At 39.0% G+C, this 24391-nt stretch overlaps 1 protein-coding gene across 2 annotated transcripts in view; it reads right to left on the bottom strand.

The window, feature by feature from the left end:
- The window catches only part of suds3 (SDS3 homolog, SIN3A corepressor complex component), a 61922-nt gene that overhangs the window by 6504 nt on the left and 31027 nt on the right, over positions 1-24391 (bottom strand). Inside the window, exons 3-9 of one of the 2 annotated variants that reach the window (XM_063034251.1) lie at positions 23370-23425; positions 18797-18868; positions 17783-17802; positions 15519-15675; positions 14261-14356; positions 11082-11143; positions 9810-9915 (exon numbers count right to left, since the gene is read on the bottom strand). In XM_063034251.1, coding sequence (XP_062890321.1) covers positions 9841-9915; positions 11082-11143; positions 14261-14356; positions 15519-15675; positions 17783-17802; positions 18797-18868; positions 23370-23425 — 538 coding nt within the window. In that variant the 3' untranslated portion in view covers positions 9810-9840. The remainder of the gene's footprint in view (positions 1-9809; positions 9916-11081; positions 11144-14260; positions 14357-15518; positions 15676-17782; positions 17803-18796; positions 18869-23369; positions 23426-24391) is intronic. The other variant, XM_063034252.1, reaches the window with a different exon arrangement.

A 24391-nucleotide genomic window follows, 5' to 3' on the forward strand; every position in this document is an offset into this window, starting at 1 on the left:
ATCAGGAGTGCTGGACTCACCAATGTAGGGGAGGCCACATCGTGAGTAGCACAATATCAATACCTTTGGGACCCTGGTGTAACCAGACTAGCAAATTTTCCGTACAGCTAGATGTTACTCTTCCCAATATTCAAACATAGTTTTATATTACCTTATTTTACATGATACTCAGTGAACAGTACAAGTTTTCCAGTGAGTAGTGAATTTAAATGGAGTGGGTAACGTACAAGCACTTCAGACATTGGCTCCAATTACAAATCTCCTCATTCCCTACCCAGTGTACCAGACCCCAACCCCAGCTCTGGCCATATACCCTCAAAATGTCATAATAAGTGAACACCAAATTATTTATAAGACATAACCTTGTTTTTGCATTCAGTCATAGGTATCAACTTCTAGGAAGGATTCATCAGCATTGAAGGAAGTACTAAATTGATACAGGAACCTAAGTGGTTAAATTTCGAGGATAAATCTTAAAGTCTAGATTGAATTTCCTTGAGTTGATGTAACGGAGGCACTTAAATTGATATAATGGGTACAAAGAAACTATTTCCTCTCATGCAGAATTTGTTAGCATACTTGCATCCTGATTTTTATTTTAGCAAAAAGAAAATGCTGTGTCAACTAATACTTAACAGAGGCTGACAATTATTTTCACTAGGTGAGGTTAGTAAAGAAGTCAGATCAAAAATTGGTTAAACAAGAGTTGTGTACCCAGAGGTATGATCCATCATAAAGAGCATGAGGTTCTGAATGGCCCTCAGCCCCTATATTTTACACCCAACCATGAGCAGAGAAAATTCTTACCAAATGATAGCATTTGAATTTCCAGCATCTCAAGGAAAATCATCTTCCTGGATGAACAGTATTTCTAAATTATCAACTGACTAGCTGTATCACAAAACATAATTCTGGTAACTCAATAAGTCTAAAACAGTAGAGGTTTAATTCTTGTTAGTTAATCATATTGCATCAGTGCCTGCTTTTTATTGTATTGACAACTACATAGTTACTCGTTCAATTGGCTTTGTTGACTTCGACTATTGCATTGATTGGGAACTGATTGGAAAGGTTGATTTGTCTGCCAAAAAGTGAGATGCTGGTACCTGAAAAAAAATGGAAGGTGCTAGAAAAACTCAGATCACTCAGCCTAAGTGGAGATATATATAAAGTTCATATTTCTAGCTAATGACTGTTCATAAGAATTTAAGGCAAGTTTAATACTAGTAAAATGCTTTAACCAAAGCTATTATTATTAACTTTTCATGGACCTTAATTAGCAGCAATGCACCTACAGAAGGTCTTAAACCTGAGGTATTCAGATTCTCTTTCCACATATGTTGCTTGACCTGCTGAGCATTTCCATCATTTTGTCATTTCAACTATCGTCATCCACCATTTCTGAGGTATATATAATCGCACATTTTGACATACTAGCTTTCACATTCATTGTTCAAGAAAAAAAATTAAAAGGCCACATAAAAAAAAACATAAATAGCCCTCAGTGAGGAAGATAAGCACTTATCGATAGGAGTGGCTTACATATCTAAACATTTTATGAGCAATTACTCAATGACTGCAACTTGGTGTAAACTGGAAGTTTGAGCGAGTAGACAAAAAAGGGTTAGCAAAGGAAGTCAATAAAAAAGGCTGATGTTTATCATTTGGTAAACAGGTTTTGCCTGAACATGGAGACACACATTTGTAAGAATGGGTTCGTCGGCTAAAATGAATCAATGCTTTTACATATTATAACATAAACCAATTTATTCCAAACTGGATTGAGAAACAATGAAAGCAAGCTTGAACCTTAAAACATTATTTGCTTCAAACAGAGAAACACAGATTAAAAATGTATAGCTTTCTGATGCCCCCAACTGGGTAAAGATAGGATTTACTTCTTAAAAAGATAATCAAAGCAACAACCAAAAAAAAATTCCAAACAAAAAGTTTCTGAATAGATGTGCATGTGGAATCTTAGCTCACATACAAGCCAAAATTGTTTATTAAATCTAATTCATACATAAACTATTATTCTAGAACTTTTTAAGGTTCAGTTTTGATTGTGATGACAGCATTAGGATACATGTCACAAGGATTTTAGACTGATAGATACTACATCTAAGTGAACAATGTGCCTGACAAGCATGATGAATCTCATGCAAAGGAGCTCCCTCTGTGATTGGAATTTAAGATAAATTTAGCAGTTTGAAATGACCCTTTTACCAATGCTTTGAGAAGTAACTCTTGATAGACTCTAACTTCAAACAGCTCAAATATGGAATCTGATAAAACAGTTTTATTTATAGAAATGTATCAGCTATGTTCCAAAGAAATCCGAATAAAATAGAAGAGCAATGACAGGGAAAGAGGATCAGCATTAATACATGCACTCTACGATATCAAACTGTAGTGCCTCTCACCATTTCACTAAAATAATGATCAATTCAAATGAGAAATGGGCTCAAAGGTTTAAGTGGCCTAATCTTGTTTTATGTTTTAGTATTTACAAATGAAACATGACCTCAACTTCCAGAACTTTTAAGAATAACATTTAAGAATAAATTGGTCAGATACATGGATGGGAGGTGTATGGAGGGATATGGTCTGTGTGCAGGTCACTGGGACTAGGGACAAAATGGTTCGGCACAGCCAAGGAAGGCCAAAAGGCCTGTTTCTGTGCCGAAGTTTTTCTATGGTTTCTATGGTTTCTATAACTGTAATGCAGAGGAGTTCTGAAGTTAAACTAATTAGTTAGTGTTTTGAAATATATTGGTATGCCTTCACAATCCATTTTGGTAGGTGGACTTTTAATGTTACAAAACAATGAAACGGTGGTTTCAGGATACTTTTATTTCAGGGGAAATGGAGGAAAGAAAACAATCATACAACAAGATACAACATTGTGTGTTGGGAAAACTCAGATCAATCAGTGTTGTGTGGTGACACAAATAAAGTTTACCAAAAGAACGAAAACCTGGACTGCAGTCATCAACTTGTACCCCACCTAGTGTGTGCCTAAGGCCTATACTTAAGCTACCTGCAGCTTTGCCAAATAACATATAAATAAGATTTAAAGCAAATTACCTTATTGTTCCTAATTTTTTGCCCAAAGCTCCCAATGAAATAAATATAGTTCTGACTTCTGTGTGAAGTCTAACCATGTAAAGCCAGCAACTGAGTTCAGCTGATGGAACCCATAAAACACAAGATCAAGAACATCCACTGGGTGGAAGCCCCTCAATGCTACTCCAACATTCAGCAGATCATGAATGATTCAATCTTGGCCTCAAGAGAATTTTAACCTTCTGCCCATCTGCCATATCTCATAATTAAAATGCATGCCACTCTCTGCCGTTAATAAAATGAAACTACTCCACCTCCATAGCCTTTGGGGTAGAGAAATCCAAAAAGATTCAAAAGCCTCATGAGCATTTGAAATGAATGGCCCTTATTGTGAAATTATGGCCCCAATTTTAGACCTTAACCAAGTGAAAGTAACCTTTCAGCATCCATCCTATCAAATTGCTTCAGAAGCTATGGTTTGGTCAGATCACCTCTCACAAGTATAAACAAAACTATTGAACCCTTCTTCGTACACCAACCCCTTCATCCCAGGTATCAATCTGGTAAACTTCTGCTGAATCGCCCCTATTGCAAGCATATCCTCCTTTAGAAAGCAAATCTGATGACAGTTCTCTGGAGTCAACAAGTAGAGAAAACTGAAAGATTCAGCCACTCAAATATTTCAGCAAGTTCTGTATTGTGTCTCTACCAGCACAGAAATCCACCTTTTACTACAAATGAAATAGCTAAACAATGTATTAAGAACCAGTGAGTTTCACTTCACAAACTCGTTTCTTTATTGAGGATTGCAGTGTCATACCATAATACTACCTTTGTTTATCTTAAACTCCCTATTTAATTAGTAAATTCATAGAAACAAGTAAATGCTTCCCTAAACCAATTTTCTTCACATTTTGACAAAAATATTTTCAGGCTTCTTTCTTTCATAAAGTTCTGGAAAGGAGAACTTGAGCCTTTAAATTACTATAGCCAATAATTACAGTCTATGTACACATCAACAATACTTATAAAGAAAACAATCAAGATAATCAGGTCACTATTCTGAGAATTTTAACTATGGACAGCAGCAAGAGATGTACAAGATGAATATCGAGGGACAACTGCGCAAGCCCGTGGATGTCAGCAAGTTAGTCCAGCATGAAGAGTTTAAAAGGAGACAGCTTTATACAGCAGGTGACAGAGTAGGAGGGCTTTGGCTCAATGGGGTTTAGGCAATAACAGGTCAAGGCAAGGCAGGTTACCTGTGAAGAATAGAAACAGGAAGTATGTCTGTGAGGCTGGTGTTCTGTACTGGGTGTCAGCCAGACTCCCAGCCTCTCGAATGGCCACACCTGCACCAAGTGCGTCAAGCTGCAGCTCCTTAGGGACCATATTAGGGAACTGGAGCTGCAGCTCGATGACCTTCATCTGGTCAGGGAAAGTGAGGAGGTGATAGAGAGGAGTTATAGGCAAGTAGTCACACCAGGGTCTCAAGAGACAGATAAGTGGGTAACAGTCAGGAGAGGGAAAGGCAAGAGTCAGATCCTAGAGAGTACCCCTGTGACTACGCCCCCTAACGTTGTCTCCTCTTTGAGTACCATTGGGGAGGGGGGGGCACGGCCTACCTGGGGGAAACAACAGTGGCCACGCCTCTGGCACAGAGTCTGGCCCTGTGGCTCAGAAGGGTAGGGAAAGGAAGGAGGCAGCAGTAATAAGGGACTCTATAACTAGGGGGTCAGACAGGCAATTCTGTGGACGCAGGGAAAAAACACGGATGGTAGTTTGCCTCCTAGGTGCCAGGGTCTGCAACGTTTCTGATCTCATCCACAATGTCCTGAAGTGGGAAGGTGAACAGCCAGAGATCGTGGTACATATTGGTGCCAACGACATGTGTAGAAAAAGGGAGGAGGTCCTGAAAACAGACGACAGGGAGTTAGGAAGGAAGTTGAGAAGCAGGACCTCAAAGATAGTAATCCCATGATTACTGCCTGTACCACGTGACAGTGAGTACAGGAATAGAGTGAGGTGGAGGATAAATGCGTGGCAGAGGGATTGGAGCAGGGGACAGGGATTCAGATTTCTGGATCATTGGGACCTCTTTTGGTGCAGGCTTGACCTGGACAAAAAGGACAGGTTGCACTTGAATCTGAGGGGGGCCAAAATCCTAGCAGGGAAGTTTGCTAAGGCTTTTGGGGAGAGTTTAAACTAGAATTGCTGGGGTGTGGGAACCAAACTGAAGAGATGGAGGAAGAGGCTGTTGGCTCACAAATACAGAAAGCTTAGATACAGTGCGAGAGGGAGGATAGGCAGGAGATAAGAGAAGGGATGCGTTCAGACTGATGGTTTGAGATGTGTCTATTTTAATGCAAGAAGCATCATGAACAAAGCGGATGAGCTTAGAGCGTGGATCAGTACTTGGAGCTATGACGTTGTGGCCATTACGGAGAATTGGATAGCTCAGGGGCAGGCATGATTACTTAGAGTGCCAGGCTTCAGATGTTTCAGAGAGGACAGGGAGGGAGGCAAAAGAGGTGGGGGTGTGTCACTGCTGATCAGAGATAGTGTCACAGCTGCAGAAAAGGAGGAAGTCATGGAGGGATTGTCTACTGAGTCTCTGTGGGTGGAAGTTAGAAAGAGGAAGGGGTCAATAACTCTACTGGGTGTTTTTTTTTATAGTCCACCCAATAGTAACAGGGACGTCGAGGAGCAGATAAGGAGACAGATTCTGGAAAGCTGTAATAATAACAGGGTTGTCGTGGTGGGAGATTTTACATTTCCCAAATATTGATTGGCCTCTCCCGAGAGCAAGGGGTTTAGATGAGGTAGAGTTTGTTAGATGTGTTCAGAAAGGTTTCCTGACACAATATGCAGATAAGCCTACAAGAGGCGAGGCTGTACTTGATCTGGTATTGGGAATTGGGAAATGAGTCTGATCAGGTGTCAGGTCTCTCAGTGGGAGAGCTTTTTGGAGATAGTGATCACAGTTCTATCTCCTTTACCATAGCATTGGAGAGGGAGAGGAACAGACAGATTAGGAAAGTAGTAAGGAGAAATATGAAGCTATCAGGCAGGAACTTGGAAGGATAAATTGGGAACAGATGTTCTCAGGGAAACGTACAGCAGAAATGTGGCAAATGTTCAGGGGATATTTGCATGGCATTCTGCATAGGTATGTTCCAATGAGACAAGGAAAGGATGGTAGGGTACAGGAACCATGGTGTACAAAGGCGGTTGAAAATCCAGTCAGGAAGAAAAGAGCTTACGAAAGGTTCAAAAAACTAGGTAATGATAGACATCTAGAAGAGTATAAGGCTGGCAGAAAGGAGCTTAAGGATGAAATTAGGAAAGCCAGAAGGGGCCATGAGAAGGTCTTGGCCAGCAGGATTAAGGAAAACCCCAAGGCATTCTACAAGTATGTGAAGAGCAAGCGGATAAGTTGTGAGAGAGTAAAACCAATCAAGTGTGACAGCGGAAAAATATGTATGGAATCAGAGGACATAAGCAGAGATACTTAATGAATACTTTGCTTCAGTATTCACAGTACTGGTGATTGTAGGGATGACTTACAGTGGATTGAAAAGCTTGAGCATATAGACATTAAGAAAGAGGATGTGCTGGTGCTTTTCGAAAGCATCAAGTTGGATAAGTCTTCGGGACCTGATGAGATATACCCCAGGCTACTGTGGGAGGCGAGGGAGGAGATTGCTAAGCCTCTGGCAATGGGGACAGGAGAGGTTCTGGAGGATTGGAGGATTGCAGGTTTGTTCCCTTATTCAAGAAAGAGAGCAGAGATAGCCCAGGAAATTATAGACCCGTGAGTCTTACTTCAGTGGTTGGTAAGTTGATGGGAAAGATCCTGAGAGGCAGGATTTATGAACATTTGGAGAGGCATAATATGATTAGGAATAGTCAGCATAGCTTTGTCAAAGGCAGGGTCGTTCCTGATTGAATTTTTTGAGGATCTGACTCAACACATTGATGATGGTAAAACAATAGATGCAGTGTATATGGATTTCAGCAAGGTATTTGATAAGGCTTATTGAGAAAGTAATGAGGCATGGGATCCAAGGGGACCTTGCTTTGTGGATCCAGAATTGGTTTGCTCACAGAAGGCAAAGGGTGATTGTAGACGGGTCATAATCTGCACTGAGGTCGGTGACCAGTGGTGTGCTTCAGGGATCTGTTCTGGGATCCCTTCTCTTAGTGATTTTCATAAATTACCTGGTTGAGGAAGAGGAGGGATGGGTTAGTAAACTTGCTGATGACACAAAGGTTGGGGGTTGTTGTGGATAGTGTGGAGGGCTGTCAGAGGTTACACCGGGACATTGACAGGATGCAAAACTGGGCTGAGAAGTGGCAGTTGGAGTTCAACCCAAATAAGTGTGAGGTGGTTCATTTTGGTAGGTCAAATATGATGGCAGAATATATTATTAATGGTAAGACTCTTGGCAGTGTGGAGGATCAGAGGGATCCTGGGGTCTGAGTCTATAGGACACGCAAAGCTGGTGCACAGGTTGACAGTGGTTAAGAAGGCATACGGTGTATTGGCCTTCATCAACCATGGGATTGAGTTCAAGAGCCGAGAGGTAATATTACAGCTTTTTAGGACCCTGATCAGAGTCAGACCCCACTTGAGTACTGTGCTCACTACACTACTGGTCACCTCACTACAGGAAGGATATGGAAACTACAGAAAGGGTTCAGAGGAGATTTACAAGGATGTTGCCTAGAATGGGGAGTATGCCTTATGAGAACAGGTTGAGTGAACTCGGCCTTTTCTCCTTGGAGTGGCAGAGGATGAGAGGTGACCTGATAGAGGTGTATAAGGTGATGAAACGCATTGATCGTGTGGATAGTCAGAGGCTTCTTCCCAGGGCTGAAATGGCTAACATGAGAGGGCACAGTTTTAAGATGCTTGGAAGTAGGTACAGAGGAGATGTCAGGGGCAAGTTGCTGTTTTTTATTTTTTTACGCAGAGAGTGGTGAGTGCGTGGAATGGGCTGCCGGCAACGGTGGTGGAGGCAGATACGATACGGTCTTTTAAGAGACTCGTGGATAGGTACATGAAGCTTAGAAAAATAGAGGGCTATAGGTTACCCTAAACTTGTAAAGTAAGTACATGTTCGGTACAGCATTGTGGGCCGAAGGACCTGTATTGTGCTGTAGATTTTCTATGTTTCTATCTGGAAACAGTGTGTTCACATCACCATCTAGTGGTCTTTTTATTTTAAATCTGGGAAGTAGCAAATGGATTAAAAAGAAACAAAAAATTCACACAATTTAAGGACTTGGATCCACTTCAACTTGCCTACCAGCACAACACGTCCACAGCAGATGCCATTTCTTCACTCAACCTTGGAACATTTGGACAGCAAAGATGCATACATTAGGATGCTCTTTATTGACTAAAGCTCAGCATTCAGTACTATTGTCCCCTCAAGGCTAACCAATAACCATGTGCAACTGGACCCTTGATTTCCTCACTTGCAGATCCCAGTCAGTTTGGATTGTCAACATCATCTCCTCCACAATCTCCATCAGCACAGGTGCATCACAAGGATATGTGCTTTGCCCCCTGCTCTACTCACTTTACACTAAAGACTGTGGTGAAGCACAGCTCCAATGCCATATACAAGTCTGCTGGCGACACCATTGTCAGAAGCCGAATCAAAGGTGGTGACAAATCAACATGCAGGCAGCAAATTGATAATCTGACTGAGTGCTGCATGATAACAACCTGTTACTCACATCAGTAAGACCAAGGAGCCAATTATTGAATTCAGGAGGTCCATGAGCTAGTCCTCACCAGAGAATCAGAGGTGGATAGGGACAGGAATATCAAATTCCTCAGTATTATCATTTCAGAGGACCTGTACTAGGCATAGCACATTAAGTGCAATTATGCAGAAAGCACAGCAGCATCTCTACTTCCTTAGATGTTTGTAAAAATTCAGCATGACATCTAAAACTTCAACAAACTTCTATAGATGTATGGTGGAGGGTGTACTGACTAGATGCATCACAGCCTCATACAGAAACACCAATGCCCTTGAATGGAAGATGCCTGTACAGCTCAGTACATCGCAGGTAAAGCCCTCTCTACCACTGAGCACATCTACATGCAGCACTGTCACAGAAAAACAGCATCCATCATCAAGGACCCCCACCATCCAGGCCATACCCTCATCTAGTTGCTGACATCAGAAAAGTACAAGAGCCTCAAGACACACACTACAAGGTTCAGGAACAGTTATTACCTCTCAATCATCAGGCTCTTAAACCAGAGCGGATAACAACTTCACCAACCCTTCAAATCATGTACTCAATATTTCTTGCTTATTTATTATTATTATTACTACTTTTTATTTCTTTTTGTATTTGCACTGTTTGTTGTCTTTTGCACGCTGGTTGTTCGCCATATTGGTGTAATTTTTCATTGATTCTATTATGGTTATTGAGAATGCCAACAAGAAAATGAATCTCGTGGTTGTATGTAGTTACGTACTGTATATGCACTTTGATAATAAATTTACTTTGAACTTTGAAATGTTTTAAAAATATTTTAGAAATTCAGGTAACCTCACCTGAATGATGACACTATCTTCCATGGTTTTAAAAATGTAGTCACACTGCTCTAATAAATGTACAACAAGTGGTGCGTGTTAATCAGGCACGCTCATTAAGTTGAATTATAACCACTGCAACAAAGGGAAATAAAGAAAAAATGCAAATTCCTTACTCACCATCTCTTATCGTAATACAACTTTCCATCTTCTATTCGTGCTTCATATCTTTGTGCTGGTGATTCAGCAGGAGTGCTCGGAAGATGCTCAGGAGAAGACGGAGATGCTATTAAAAAAACACAATCGGTTAGGGTACAGACTGGCGCAACAACTAACATGTTTCACTGTTTCTTCTGTAGAATATTTTGTAAAGCATTGTGTAACCTCACAAATGAATATATGATTTTTTTAATATATATATATATATATAAAATACCTGGTCTTTTCGGAGATTTAAGCTGCAAAATAAAATAAAATAGGTCATTTCCTTTGATAGTTAAACTCATTCAGACCCCTGACCACTTAGCATAAACCCAGAATAAATTTGTACCATTGTTTTGGAGGTGATTGACTATTATGGCAATCATCAGTTACCAGAACATAAAAGGAATCCTGCTATATAGCTGAAATATTTCAAATAACTTGTTAATCAAAACTTTCTTTCAGGCAAAATCTGGCCCAACCCTCACGCCAGACTAATGTACTACTAAAATAACCCAATCTTCCAGAAGTTCATTTGCCAACAGCAAACTGTTTGACTTGTGGAAAATCCACAACTTTCAATGGCATAAAATTCTTGCCATTTCAGCTGGTTCTAAAGCAACTGATCTTCTACTTTGGCCAAGTCTTGCTTCAGAGTATACACAGTAGATAAAAACCAATGATCGACACCTGTGAAAGGTGTGTGCAAACATGTGCAGTAACTGATAGTAGACGTTGAATCTACTATGCAAGAATTTTTAGTTGCTGGAAGACAAAAGAACGCCTTGCATATTGATCACATTGTATGCAAAAATCTAGGGTTCTCATCATAAAATTTAAGAGAGTATTGTTAATATTTTCCACTTTTTAAGTGACATTGTCAACAGGTACCATTTTTACTGACTCCAATTTTATTCTGGTTGTACTAACATCAACCAGGTAGTATTCCAATTCATAAAATGCTTGAATATGCAATGTGTTTTGTTTGTAAAAACTCTTAGCATGTGGATTAGTAGTGGAAGCAGGTAGACTGGGGGAATTTAAGAGGCTTTAAAATAAACACTTGAATATAAAGGGATTGGAGGAATGTAGATGATAAAAAGGAGGAGGTTGAGCAGAAATTGGTATCAAGATTAGCACATCATGGGCTAAATGGTATCAAGATTAGTACATCATGGGCTAAATGGTCTGCCCAGGGTTGTATGTTCTAACATATAATCACTTAATTATCTCACTTTTACAGTAAGTCACCTTATTGAGAGTTCGCAGATCTTCCATTATCTGTTCATCTGTTAACAAGTAATTTAACTGCGGTACTTATTGTTAAGCAGAACACACCAAAATGCCTTCTAAGATTCAAATATCACACTAGAGTAAAAAGATAGCTTCCAAGAATTAATCTTGCTTGTTTATTTTCTCTTTTACATCTTATCAACCATCACTTGCAAGCCTCATTTTATGGTCAATCAGAACAACAACCCACTTGAGAAGAAGGTGCTCCTACATAAAATTAGTGTAGGTAACTGGATTAACAACTGGGCCTCAAGGGAAACCAGAATATTAACTGATGACTCCCAAATGAAACCTCAACATGTGTGAAATTTACAGTACTTACACTGCAATGCCTGTTCCAGTGATGGTGTGGGTCTCATTGGCAAATCAAACCTTGACATATTCTCTTATTGTTATGCCTTCCTCAAGCATCTCAATTTGCAACACTCGTCACATTTAAAAATCCACCACTTTTGCCTACACTTTTGAATATACCACTGAAAGATGTCATTGCCTCCCAAATGTATGCCATCTTAACGAAATTGTCTTGTTATTGCCTCCCAAATGTATGACAACTTAACAAAATTGTCGTTTCAATCCCTTCAATGGTATTTTTGACAAAATGTAGCTCTGATCAAAGAACCTAAATGTAGTTTTTTCTGTAACTTCCCCCTGTCCTATTTTACCTGTCTGCAGTTGGCTACATTATCTGCCTCCAGCATCTCTTCCCTGTCATCAAGCTAGATCCTATTGTCAATCCAATCATAGGTGGCAAAATCAATGACTTCTCCTGTACCCACAGTCATCCCTGGAGCGAGTCTCACCCCAATCCCCTGTTCAGGTTTTCCATATAACGAATTCGAAAAGGGTGAATATAGGACTGAAGGTGTTGTATTTGAAAAAATGAAATCAAATAATTAGAAAGAGGAGACATCAGGTCAGAAGGTGTTGAATCATTGTGGATAAAGCTAAGGAATTGTGAGGGTAAAAAGACCCCAATGGGAGTCGTATACAGCCACCAAACAGTACTAAGGATATGGCCTACAAATTACAACGGGAGATTGAAAACTCATGCCAAAAGGGCAATAGTCATAGGGACTTCCAATATGCAGGTAGATTGGGAAAATCAGGTTGGAGCTGGATTGCAGGGGAGGGAATATCTAGAATGCATATGAGATGGCATTTTAGAGCAGTTCATAGTTGAGCCCACTAGAGATTCGGATATTCTGGATTGGGTGTTGTGCAATGAACTAGAATTGATTGGAGACCATAAGGTAAAAGAACCCTTAAGGGCAAGTGATCATAATATGATTGAATTCACTCTGAAATTTCAGAAGAAGCTAAAGTCAGATATATCAGTATTGTAGTGGAGTAAAGAGAATTACAGAGCCATGAGAGAGGAGTCAGCCAGAATTAAGCTAAAACTGGATAAGGTTCAAAGGAGGTTCACGAAAATAATTCCAGGATTGAATGGGTTGTCATATGAACAGCATTTGATGACTCTGGACCTGTATTCACTGGAATTCAGAAGAATGCGGGGTGACCTCATTGAAACCCATCAAATGGTGAAAGGCCTTAATAGAGCAGATGTGGAGAGGATGTTTCCTATGGTGAGAGAGTCTAAGACCAGAGGACATGGCATTAGAATAGAGGGCGTCCTTTTAGGATGGAGATGAGGAGGAATTTCTTTTGTCAGAGTGGTGAACTTGTGGAATTATTTGCCTCAGGCAGCTGAGGAGGTCAAGTCCTTATGTATATTTAAGGCAGAGGTTGATAGATTCTTGATTGGTCAGGGTGGGCACGAAGGGATACAGGGAGAAGGCAGGAGACTGGGGCAGAGAGGAAAACTGGATCAGCCATAATGAAATGGTAGAGCAGACTCGACAGGCCAAATGGCCTAATTCTACTCCGGTATCTTATGGTTTTATTTCTATACGCTGCCCGTGATAACAATCTGCGAGGAATATAACTGATAACCTTTGGCAGCACCATCTCTCTTAATCCCTTTACTGTGCCTAATTAAGTGGTTTGCCTTTTGTCTAACACTGGACAAGCGTTCCTTCAACTACAGACAGTCAAAAAGAAAAAGGTTACTTCCAAAATAGTCACTAAGATTGCATTTAGTTACTTACACAATTGCATTAACAACTTCAATTCTTTTCCACGCAACTGTTCGAAAACAAATCATATTGCTCAAAGCTAAAATTTAATGTCACATTTGACCTAGAGGCAAGTTTCAAGTTTGAACATCACCAAGACACGTTTCTATCATTCCATCTGCTGTTGAAAACATCACCCATGCATTTGTTAAAAACATCAACCATACATTTGTTACATATGATTTCAACATTCCAAAGCACTCCCAATCTGTTACATACCTTCACCTTTCATAAACTTACACTCATCCAAAAAATAAATGCCCATGTCCTAACTTGCAAAATGTCCCATTCACCCAGCCCCTGATGATTCTATCTTGTTAGAGCCTCTGGTTAAGTAGTCACATTATTTTAAAATACTCATTGAATGAAATCCTTTTCTTATCATTGAAATCTTCTCCAGCTCACTAATCCTTAGAGATAATGAACATGGCTTATTCATCCCCAAGTAGCCACTACACCACTGGTGGCTGTGCCTTCAACACTTGCACGTAGGCTGAGAAATCCCTCACAATCTTATTTGTTTAGACATATGGTGTGGAATAGACCCTTCCAGCCCAACCTGCTGCACCACCCAGCAACCCACCTGTTTAACACTAGCCTAATCACCGGACATTTTCAATGATGAATTATCCTACTAACCAGAATATCTTTGGACTGTGAGAGGAAACTAGAGCACCAGGAGGAAACCCACATAGTTCGCGGGGAGAACATACAGTCTCCTTACAGAAGGTGCTGGAATTGAACACCAAAACTGCTCAAGCTGTAACAACATTGTGCTAACCACTACACTACCGTGGTGTCCATTTTCTGCCTTCCATCCTTCCCTTAAAAATTCCAGAAGTTTGCCCGCAACCAGTGAAGATACAGCCATCAGTGTTAGAACTACTCAATTTGTATCTGTTACACTGATTACGCAAATATATCAAACCATTAATTCCCTACTGTCCATTATTTTCTGAATTATCCTGAAAGCAGATATTCTTTTTAATAAAAGGATATCAGGTGCAGGTTTTCGTCTTTTGTCTGGAATTGGAACAGGGTCATTAGGTCTCCTCCTTAGTTTCCTAGTCATTATTGGCTTTACCTCCATAGAATCTGCAATATACAGATATTGTTAACAGTACCGAGGGCCACACCCCAAAAGTTATATTTACTGCACAAATATGCAACACTATTTATTCAGTCTGTAAATACTGAAAATTTAAATGTATTAAAATACATTTTATTCCCATACCATTCTCTCCCCTCCCACCCCATGTTCTAAACTGCAGTTACATTTTATACACAAGAGGTACTGCAGTTGTTGGAAATCCAGAGCAACGCACACAAAATGCTGGAAAAACTCAGCAAGTTAGGCAGCATCAATGGAGGAGAATAAATAGTTTATGTTTCAGGCAAGACCCTTCATCAGAACTGGAAAGAAAGGGGGCAAAAGCCAGCATTAAAAGCTGGGGGGAAGGTAAGGAGTACAAGCTGGCAGGTCGTAAGTGAAACCAAGTGGGTGGGTGGGGGAGGGGGAATGAAATAAGAAACTGAGAGGAGATGGGTGGAAGAGGTAAAGGGCTGAACAAAAAAGGAATCTAATAGATGAGGACAGTGGGTTATGGAAGAAATGGGGAGGAGGAAGGAAACCAGAGGAGCTGATGGATAGGTGAGGAGAGAGACAGTAAGGGGGTAATCAGAATAGGGAATGGAAAGCAAGAGGGTGGGAGAATTACCAGAAGTTAGGGAAATCCATGTTCACGCCATCAGGTTGGAGGCAACCCAGACACAATATGAAGTATTTCTCTTCCAACCTGGGTTTGGCTTCGTCATTGGGGTAGAGTAGGCCATGGATCGACATGTCAGAATGAGAATGGAAAGTCAAATTGAATTGACCTAGAGATTCTGCCTTTTGTGACAGACGGAGAAAGGTGCTCAACATGTATCAGGTCTCACCAATGTAGAGAAGGCCGCATCCAGAGCACTAGATACAAGAGTTGACCCCAACAGGTTCACAGGTGAAGTGTTACCACACCTGGAAGGACTGTCTGGGACTCTGAATGGTGGTGAGGAAGGAGGTGAAGTGGCAGATGTGGTACTTGTCACGCTTGCAGGGGTAAGTGCAGGAGAGAGATCAGTGGAGAGGGACGAATGAACAACAGAGTCAATAATTTTTCATTCAATTTTTAAATAAACTTTTACTTTGCTATTATACTGTGTCAAAGTCAGTTCTTCTTAGAGCACCCGAGGAATATGAAATCTTAGTTCTACACACCTCCTGTGAGTTCCATTGTTAGCCTCTCATTCTCAATCATCTTTTTCTTTTCTTCTAACTCAGCAATGAGATTCTCTTTCAACTCAATCTTTTTATCTTCAAATTCCTTCACTGCTGCTTTCTTCTCTTTAATATAATTCCTTTCCACTTGTTCTGTCTGCAATAAGAAACACTTTTGATGACTCATTATTTTTGAAAAATGGAGTCATAGAGCCAAACAGCACAGAAGACAGTCCCTTCAGCCCAAAGCATCCATACTGACCAAGCTAGTGCTGTTTGCCTGTGTTTGGCCCACATCCTTCTCACAATGTATACAGGTACTTGCGTGTATAGAAATACTGTTGACTTGACTGTTCAATCCACTGTCCACTATACCACCAATTTCAGTGTCTGCAAACTTATTAAATGTGCCACTTATTTTTGGATGAAAATCATTAATGACAAACAACAGGGGACTTATGAGGCCCAGAAATGTGCATAATTACTTGGTGCCTAGTTATGCCATTTTCAACACTCTAATTCTAGTCTTTGGCATTGCTCAGATCAACTCTTAGGGCATGATTTATAATAAAGAAAACAAAAGATCAGTATTTCTGCTCAGTAATATAGAGTATTTAACAGCATAATCACCTAAAACTGCAGCTTACGTTCTAGCATTCAAAAGGTATGCCTTAATTTAGCGAATTTTTTGATAGAAATATGGGAGATACTATCTCTAGCTCATGCGCCAGGGTTAAAGTACCTTAAAAACATCAATTGATGAGTAAAACTGTTAACATTTGCCCCTTTCCTTGCTTCGATCTGTAACCCCTTCAATAGGATGTCCTCCACTGTTCACAAGTTGATCTACCAGATTAGTCACCTCCTTTCTTCCAAAAGAAATCATGTCCTTTTTGTGATTGTTATAAATCTCTTGGATAAGGAAGTGGAGTGGAGGGTTTGTAACTTTGAAGATACCATGAAAGTTGGAAGTGTTGTACAGGTACGGGTTACATCTGGAAAGAGACATGGTGCTGAGTTGGATAGAGAAGTAGCAAATGGAGTTCAATCCAGAAAAGGTTGAAGAATAGAAAATTCAAACTTGAAGGCAGATTACAAGATCAATGGCAGGATTCTTAGCAGTTTGGAGGAAAAGGGATCTTGAGGTCCACGTAAATAGATCCCGCAGAGTTGATAGGGTGGTTAAGGAGACATATAGCGTGCTGACCTTCATCTGAGATCAATAGCCATGAGGTAATATTGCAGCTCTATAAAACTCTGGTCTGACCACAAGTGGAGTATTGTGCTCATTTCTGGTTGCCTCATTTTTGGAAGGATGTGGAAACTTTAGAGAGGGTGCAGAGGAGATTTACCAGGATGCTGCCTGGATTAGAGAACATGTATTATGAGGAACAGCCAAGTGAGTTGAGGCTATTGTCTCTGGAGAAACAGAGGATGAGAGATGACTTGATCAAGGTTTATATGATTATGAGAGGCTTAGAGTGGACAGCCGGCATCTTTTTCCCTAGGGCAGTATTGGCCAATACCAAAGGACATCCATTTAAAGTGAGTGGAAGGAAGCTTAGGAGAGATATCAGAGACAGGGTTTTCTACTTAAGAGAGTGATGGGTGCCTGGAACGCACAGCCAGGCTGGTGGTAGAGGATGAAACATTAGGAACATTTAAAAGACTCTTAGATAGGCACATGGAAGAAAGATTGAGGGTTACAGACTGTATAGGAGAGAATGATTACATTGTTCATGAAGTAGGCTGATATATGTCAGCACAACCTTGTGGGCTGAGGGGCCCATACTGTGCTGTACTGCTCTATGTTCCATTATTGGGATCGTGGAAAATGAAAACCTAACTTTCAGGTGACATGGGAGGCTCCCATATATGCTTTGTTGGTTCATTTGCAGTGTATTTTGGACAACATTTAACCACTAAAGATTATAAACTTTCAATTTTATATCTGTGCTCTGTACACTCGCTGTTAAAGTCATACTATGCCAACTCCCACTAGAACAACCTGTTTTCAGACTTATGACCATATTTTTCAACAGATATTAAGTTTGTCAGAAATACATTTCTTTTCCTCTTCAGGGATTTAAAACCACACAGAACAAAAAAGAAATATAAACAGTTGCCTAAAATTAAAATTGCCTTCCACTATCACGCAACATCACAGTAGTCTCAAGTAGAGAAAATATTAATGCATCAATTGTTAAGATCAGTTATCTTTTAACTGAATTGTGAGGGGAAAATTTAAGTTGCAGAACACCTACCTCCAGTTGCAGAAAAAGCTCTGGAGAAAAAGAAAACAAAATCATCATGTCGATGACATACACTTGAAGTTGTTAGCTGCTGTGCCTAAAGTCAGCAATGTAAAGTTTTAACATTTCCTAACTTTACTTAGAAATGAATTATACAGCAGAATATTCAAAAATATCAGTGATGTGAATTCCCCTGTCTACTATTTATGCACAAATGCTGTAGCAACTTTAGACATGGACCAATACAAGACTAAGGGCCAACCCAATATTTCTTATGTGAGATGGACTGCTCTGTATTGTCAAATTTATGAAAACACTAACACACTGTCTAGGTCAACATTGAGCAATTTGAAGCTGCTGAACAAAGTATTAGATCATTCCAGTTATCTTGTCAAATGACAAGGTAGATGTTTATTACTCATAATCAACTTCTGGCTATAAAAATCAAATATTGCATTTGTGAAAAATTAGAAAATAATACTATTGTTTTTTGCCTTCTTTTGTCTGTATTAACCAAAACATTCGATATGGATTTCACAATGAATTCAACACATTGTAACCGGTATCTTTTTTTTACTGCTACTAAAAGTCCAATTTGTTACAGGGATTCACAGACGTTCAGCTGTATTCGCATGCACAGTTAATGCATTTTCATCAATTTGTTACTCAAACTTTAGTATTCAAATATACCATGCCATAATAAATTAATGATCTACTTCGCAATATTAATTAGTAAAATAGAGTACATACAACATCCCTAGTTTTTGAATAAATGACATCTCTTTTCAGATACCAATGCAAAATATAAATTTAGCCATTAAGACAATCAGCAGCTTTTGCCAGTGGCCAAATTTAAGAATAGCTATGACCAGATTAAGTTGATTTCTAATACCTTGAAGACCAATTTGCTGATGTTTGGAGCAGTGAAATATTAATGAAAACAATAATCTGTGGTTGTGGGAGATTTAAAAAAAATTGTGGGAACAAAGCAAATAATTTTCATCTTAAATACCAAGTAAAACGAACCTGCATTTCGTATTCTTTCCTTGTATTGTTGATCTAGCTTCTTCATCCTTTTCTGATACTCCTGCAAAGTGCCTACAATAGAAGATGTATTACTTCAGGAGAAAAACTGTTACATCAATTATTTTAACACAGCAAATAGCAGAGAGTTATCTTTTTCCTAATTCAATTCCCCAAAACCAAAATAACAAGGAATAAGAGGATGGGTAACAATGCATTAGAATTAGGATGTGGTAATAATTAATCTATCAATCTGTCATAACCCCAAATGGAACAGTTACCTCCTTGCATTTTGACATTAACCATCCAATATTCTTGGAATGCCATATCTTCACTTTTATTTTTCTAAATAGGACTAAACTTGTTCAAATGTAAATATATAAAGAAACCTTTTTCATAGGGTCATAGGCGACTTCTATTAGGAGTCCTTATTTTGAAGTTTTAGTTTACAGTACAGACAAGGAACCACTTTTCTAGTGTACTGCTTAATATTTTTCCAGCCACGGCTGGAATTTTGTCTCACCGTGCTGCCACTGGGGACTTGATCTAAATTAACTTATTGTTTGCTTCATTAAAGGCAACTCAATTCACTTAAGGTGAGATGTCTAGATCCAGAAGTGTGCTACACTAGCAGCCTTTATAGCACATGGCAGATTCTGTAGCAAGACCCCCATATAACCTTAGCCAAATTGGGAAAAGGAAAGAACTAATGTTCCGGTAGAATCCTTTTTCAAATGCCACCAATGTTTGTGAGTGTCGAAGGGTGAGTAAATAGCATCTATAGCTTATTGATATATGACCTACCACTAGAATGAGTATCCAGAGACATTCTCAAAGGCTTGAGTACATTTTGGATTACAGGAGTTCTTCGGTTTATGACCTTAATAACAGTGTCCACTACAGATTAAAGACTTTGTCATTTTGTGACAGTAGCTATTGTGTGAGAAGCTTCAAGAACTGAGAGATCACCCAACTATTAACTCCATCCCAAGGCTAGTCTCTGCTTCCCAGACCCCATCTCAAATTCTCCACTACAAAGCTTTCTACAATTTTAGGCCACTGCCATTCCCTACCCATCAATTTCCTAACTCTTTTCTACTGCACCCAAAACATCAATAAGTACCACTTCTTTTCTAGAAATCTTGACTATAACCCTGAAATGGAGCTCTACAAGTACTCAGTGATAGAGATGGCATTTCTGCGTTTAGAAAAGTGGACTGGCACAACACCAAATTCATCCTTTACTGTAAGTTACTGATGCAACACATCAATGTAGCTATAAATCAAAATCAGGTTTACTATCACCGGCATGTAACAAGAAATTTGTTAACTTAGCAGCAGCAGTTCAATGCAATACATAATCTAGCAGAGAGAGAAAAAAATAATTAATAAATAAAATAAAACATAATACATAAACAAGTAAATCAATTATGTATATTGAATAGATTATTTTAAAATGTGCAAAAACAGAAATACTGTATATTCAAAAAAGTGAGGTAATGTCCAACGCTTCAAAGTCCATTCAGGAATCGGATGGCAGAGGGGAAGAAACTGTAACGGAATCGCTGAGTGTGTGCCTTCAGATTTCTGTATTTCCTACCTGATGGTAACAGTGAGAAAAGGACATGCCCTGGGTGCTGGAGGTCCTTAATAATGGACACTGCCTTTCTGAGACACCACTCCCTAAAGATGTCCTGGGTACTTTGTAGGCTAGTGCCCAAGATGGAGCTGACTAGATTTACAACCTTCTGTAGCTTCTTTCAGTCCTGTGCAGTAGCCCCTCCATACCAGACAGTGATGCAGCCTGTCAGAATGCTCTCCAAGGTACAACTATAGAAGTTTTTGAGTGTATTTGTTGACATACAAAATCGCTTCAAACTCCTAATAAAGCATAGCCGCTGTCTTGCCTTCTTTATGACTACATCAATGGGTTGGGACCAGGTTAGATCCTGACACCCAGGAACTTGAAGCTGCTCACTCTCTCCACTTCTGATCCCTCTATGAGGATTGGTATGTGTTCCTTTGTCTTACCGTTCCTGAAGTCCACAATCAGCTCTTTCATCTTACTGACGTTGAGTGCCAGGTTGTTGCTGCGGCACCACTCCACTAGTTGGCATATCTCACTCCTGTACACCAGAGAAGGGAAGACGGCAGCTGTACTTCATTAGGAGTTTGAGGAGATTTGGTTTGTCACCTAGAACACTTAAAAACTTCTACACATGTACCTTGAAGAACATTCTGACAGGCTGCATCACCATCTGGAATGGTGGGGTGGGGGGCTATTGCACAGGATCGAAAGAAACTACAGAAAGTTGTAAGATTAGCCAGCCCCATTATGGGTACATGCTCCATAGCATCCAAGACATCTTCAAGGCATTGTGCCTCAGAAAGATGGTGTCAATGATTAAGGACCCCCGTCACCCAGGACATACCCTTTTCTATTTGTACCATCAAGGAGGTACAGAAGCCTGAAGGCACACAGTCAGCAATTGAGGAAAAGCTTCTTCCTCTCTGCCACCCGATTTCTAAACGGGTATTACCTGACTTTTCATTATTTCTGTTTTTGCACTACTATTTTTAATTTAACATACATATATATAATACGTTTGTATATTAAAAAAAAATATGTACACTTACCATAATTCTTTTTTTTTTGATATTTATCATGTATTGCATTGTACTGCTGCTATTTAGTTAACAAATATCACGAAATATTCTGGTGATATTAAACCCAACTTTGACCCTGAAGTTAACATCTAGTGCCTATTTGCATATCCGGTACTGTAAGATGCAAGAGATAAGTGCAATGAATAAAAACTGCACAAAGTTCATTATATTCACATTAGATTCAAGAAATCCATGTGTCTCTGTTACAATGCAAGGTATTTGATTGAACAACAAGTTGTTTTTGTAAGCTTCTCTATTTATAGTCACTGAACTATTTGAACTTTGGATAAAAATTTCAAGTGCAACCAGTCGTAATGTATTTTCTATTGAAGATGTAATCTTAAAATTTTTAAGAATGCATTTTCACAGTACTGCACTATTAACGTAAAGCTATGCTCAGATTGGAACATGCCTTGCTAGGTGCATAATAGACATAATATGACAACTCTGTGACCCAAATTTCTGTTTTTAACCATTCATATAAAGCAATGTCCTTATACCTGCCAGAAGAAGTACTCAAGATTTTGAAAGATAGATGGAAAGAGATCATGATTACATCTGATGCCACTGAGATTCTGAGCAAAAAAACATTTTATTTCTTGCAGAAAATTTACACATAGCAAAACATCAAGTGCAACTCAAAAGAAGTCGTGTAGAGGTTTCCAGCTTTTTTCCAATTGTGTCTCTTTATATTTGCTTCTCCTGGGAGATTACATAGCCACAGGTGATAATAGTGATCAGAGATTATGATGCTTTGATGAGCACTATAATGAGACTGGCTGAATGGGATGTATGGCATTTTTCAGATCAATCATAGGCCTGTAGTAGGAAGCATGAGACATACTCTGAAGGTTGGCACCATTGAACAAAAGAAGCTTCCTAGAAAATTACATTTATAGCAATTGTGGGCCTAGGCTACTTCAGAGGTAAATGTGTACCAGAGGAAGTTGTAAAGGAAAGGATTGTTTCTTCAAGGGATTTAAAATACAACAAAGGGAAAATTTTACACCTGAGACAATGAAGAACAGTTCAGCAAGAACAATGTCAAGGTAAACCTCAAGTTAGCACTTGGAGACAATCTCGGAAAGCAACAGAAAAAAACACATTATCTTCGTTTTTCTTCCTTCTACCATATTGCCCAATGAATTAATTTGATAGGGAAGTTGAATTACGTAGTTTTCGTGATTGAAACGATTATGGAACTAAAAGTTTACTTTAGCGTTAAACAGAATGCTTAAGTCGCCAGCAGTTTAAAGCTTTAGACAGCAGGTGATGAGGTTGTAAAGTGTGACAGGAGCCAAAAATAATAGCTTAGATCATTTAATGTTCAGTTTGAGTAAACTGCAACTCTTTCAAGATTTGATATTGAACTAGCTGTTTGAAAGTGTGAAAGCAAGGATTGAAAAAGAAAGAAAGATATAATTCAAATTCTGCACCATTTACCTAATCTCTCTCAGTAGAGTTACTAGGACATGATGTTTCAATCCCTATGGTAAGTCGGCAGTCTGATTTGGACAAGATAAATAGTAAATACCAGCCAGGCAAGAACATTCTAATTTTTCTAACGTTCATTTAAAATCGAGCATAGACAGGCTCTAAGTTTAACATTCTATCCACAAAACAACTGAAAATCCATCTATTAAATCACTGCCGCTATTTTTCAAACCTAAACATTTTATCTTAACAATGCAGCGCACCCTCAGCATTGTAATAAAGCACCTTAGATTTCTGAAAGGAGATTTGAGCCCACAACTTTCAGACATCTGTTAAACATTCATAGAACATTGTGGAAAATCAAACAAAAACACACCTGCCAGTACAATAGACATTCACAACTGCTGGTTATCAAATAGTTCATATTACGTCATTTATAATTATTTGGTATAAAACTTGAAAACAAGGCGCCTACCTTCCTGTAACTGCTGTAGCTGTCTTTTGAGAGATGTCAATTTCTCCTGGTACATCCTATGAATAAAAAGAGTTAAAAATAAAAGCTTGCATTTAGATTAAAGTAAAATAACCTCAGTAACTTTGAACTTGTACTTAGAACAAATATTGATGATGACAATTCTGATTATTTTCAGCACATTGATCAGTTTACAATGCCACAATATTGTTTCTAGAAAACACATTAATTTATGAATTTAAATAACCAGGATTTTTTTTAGTTAAACAAATAGATTGGCACTGTCAGGAAGTTTTATTAACCCCCTACAATACGTTGTTGGGTGGATACCATGCTAAAAAGGCTATGGAATTAAACTCTTTGGTTTGGAACTGGAGTTGCAGGTCAACTGAATGTGTCCAACAACTCATAAGCCTCCAACTGAATACTGGCACTATCAAAAATTCTCAAGTTGTTCAGGTGGGAATTGAGTCAATCTCAGTAATATTAGCCCAGCTTATTCATGCAGTGAAAATATTATCATGCCCTTACGTATTCATGGAAGCTTTCACCTTAGCTACACTTTTTTAAAAATTACGCTAACAAATCCCACAAAATTTTATAGGCTCCAGTTTGCAGATATTCTCTTCAAATCACACCCTAAAAAATTCATAGCTTAAGTTGATACATACGCAGCACACATTTAGATATGTTTCATGAAATAATATGCAACTCCTTGTCATTTTACTTTAAACCACTGGTTTTAAAACCATATTGTACAGATCTGCATGTGTATACTTCACAAGCTATTTTAGCAGAAAGCCAAAACACTTCACTGTATTTTTCTCCATGGGATTTTAAATTAATCAAGCTCCCCATTCCAGTTAAAATGAAGCTGAAAAGTTCAGCAAGTTATACAGAATGTCTTTTATAGCTTCAGTTGAAATCCAAATAAAATAATAGGCAGTCTCCTCTTCTAGTGATATGAACACAAAATGTTTGATTATGGATGGCTGCAATGTGACGGAATTGCACCCAAACAGCTG

Source organism: Mobula hypostoma, chromosome 27, assembly GCF_963921235.1.
Source record: "Mobula hypostoma chromosome 27, sMobHyp1.1, whole genome shotgun sequence".
Taxonomy (NCBI): domain Eukaryota; kingdom Metazoa; phylum Chordata; class Chondrichthyes; order Myliobatiformes; family Myliobatidae; genus Mobula; species Mobula hypostoma.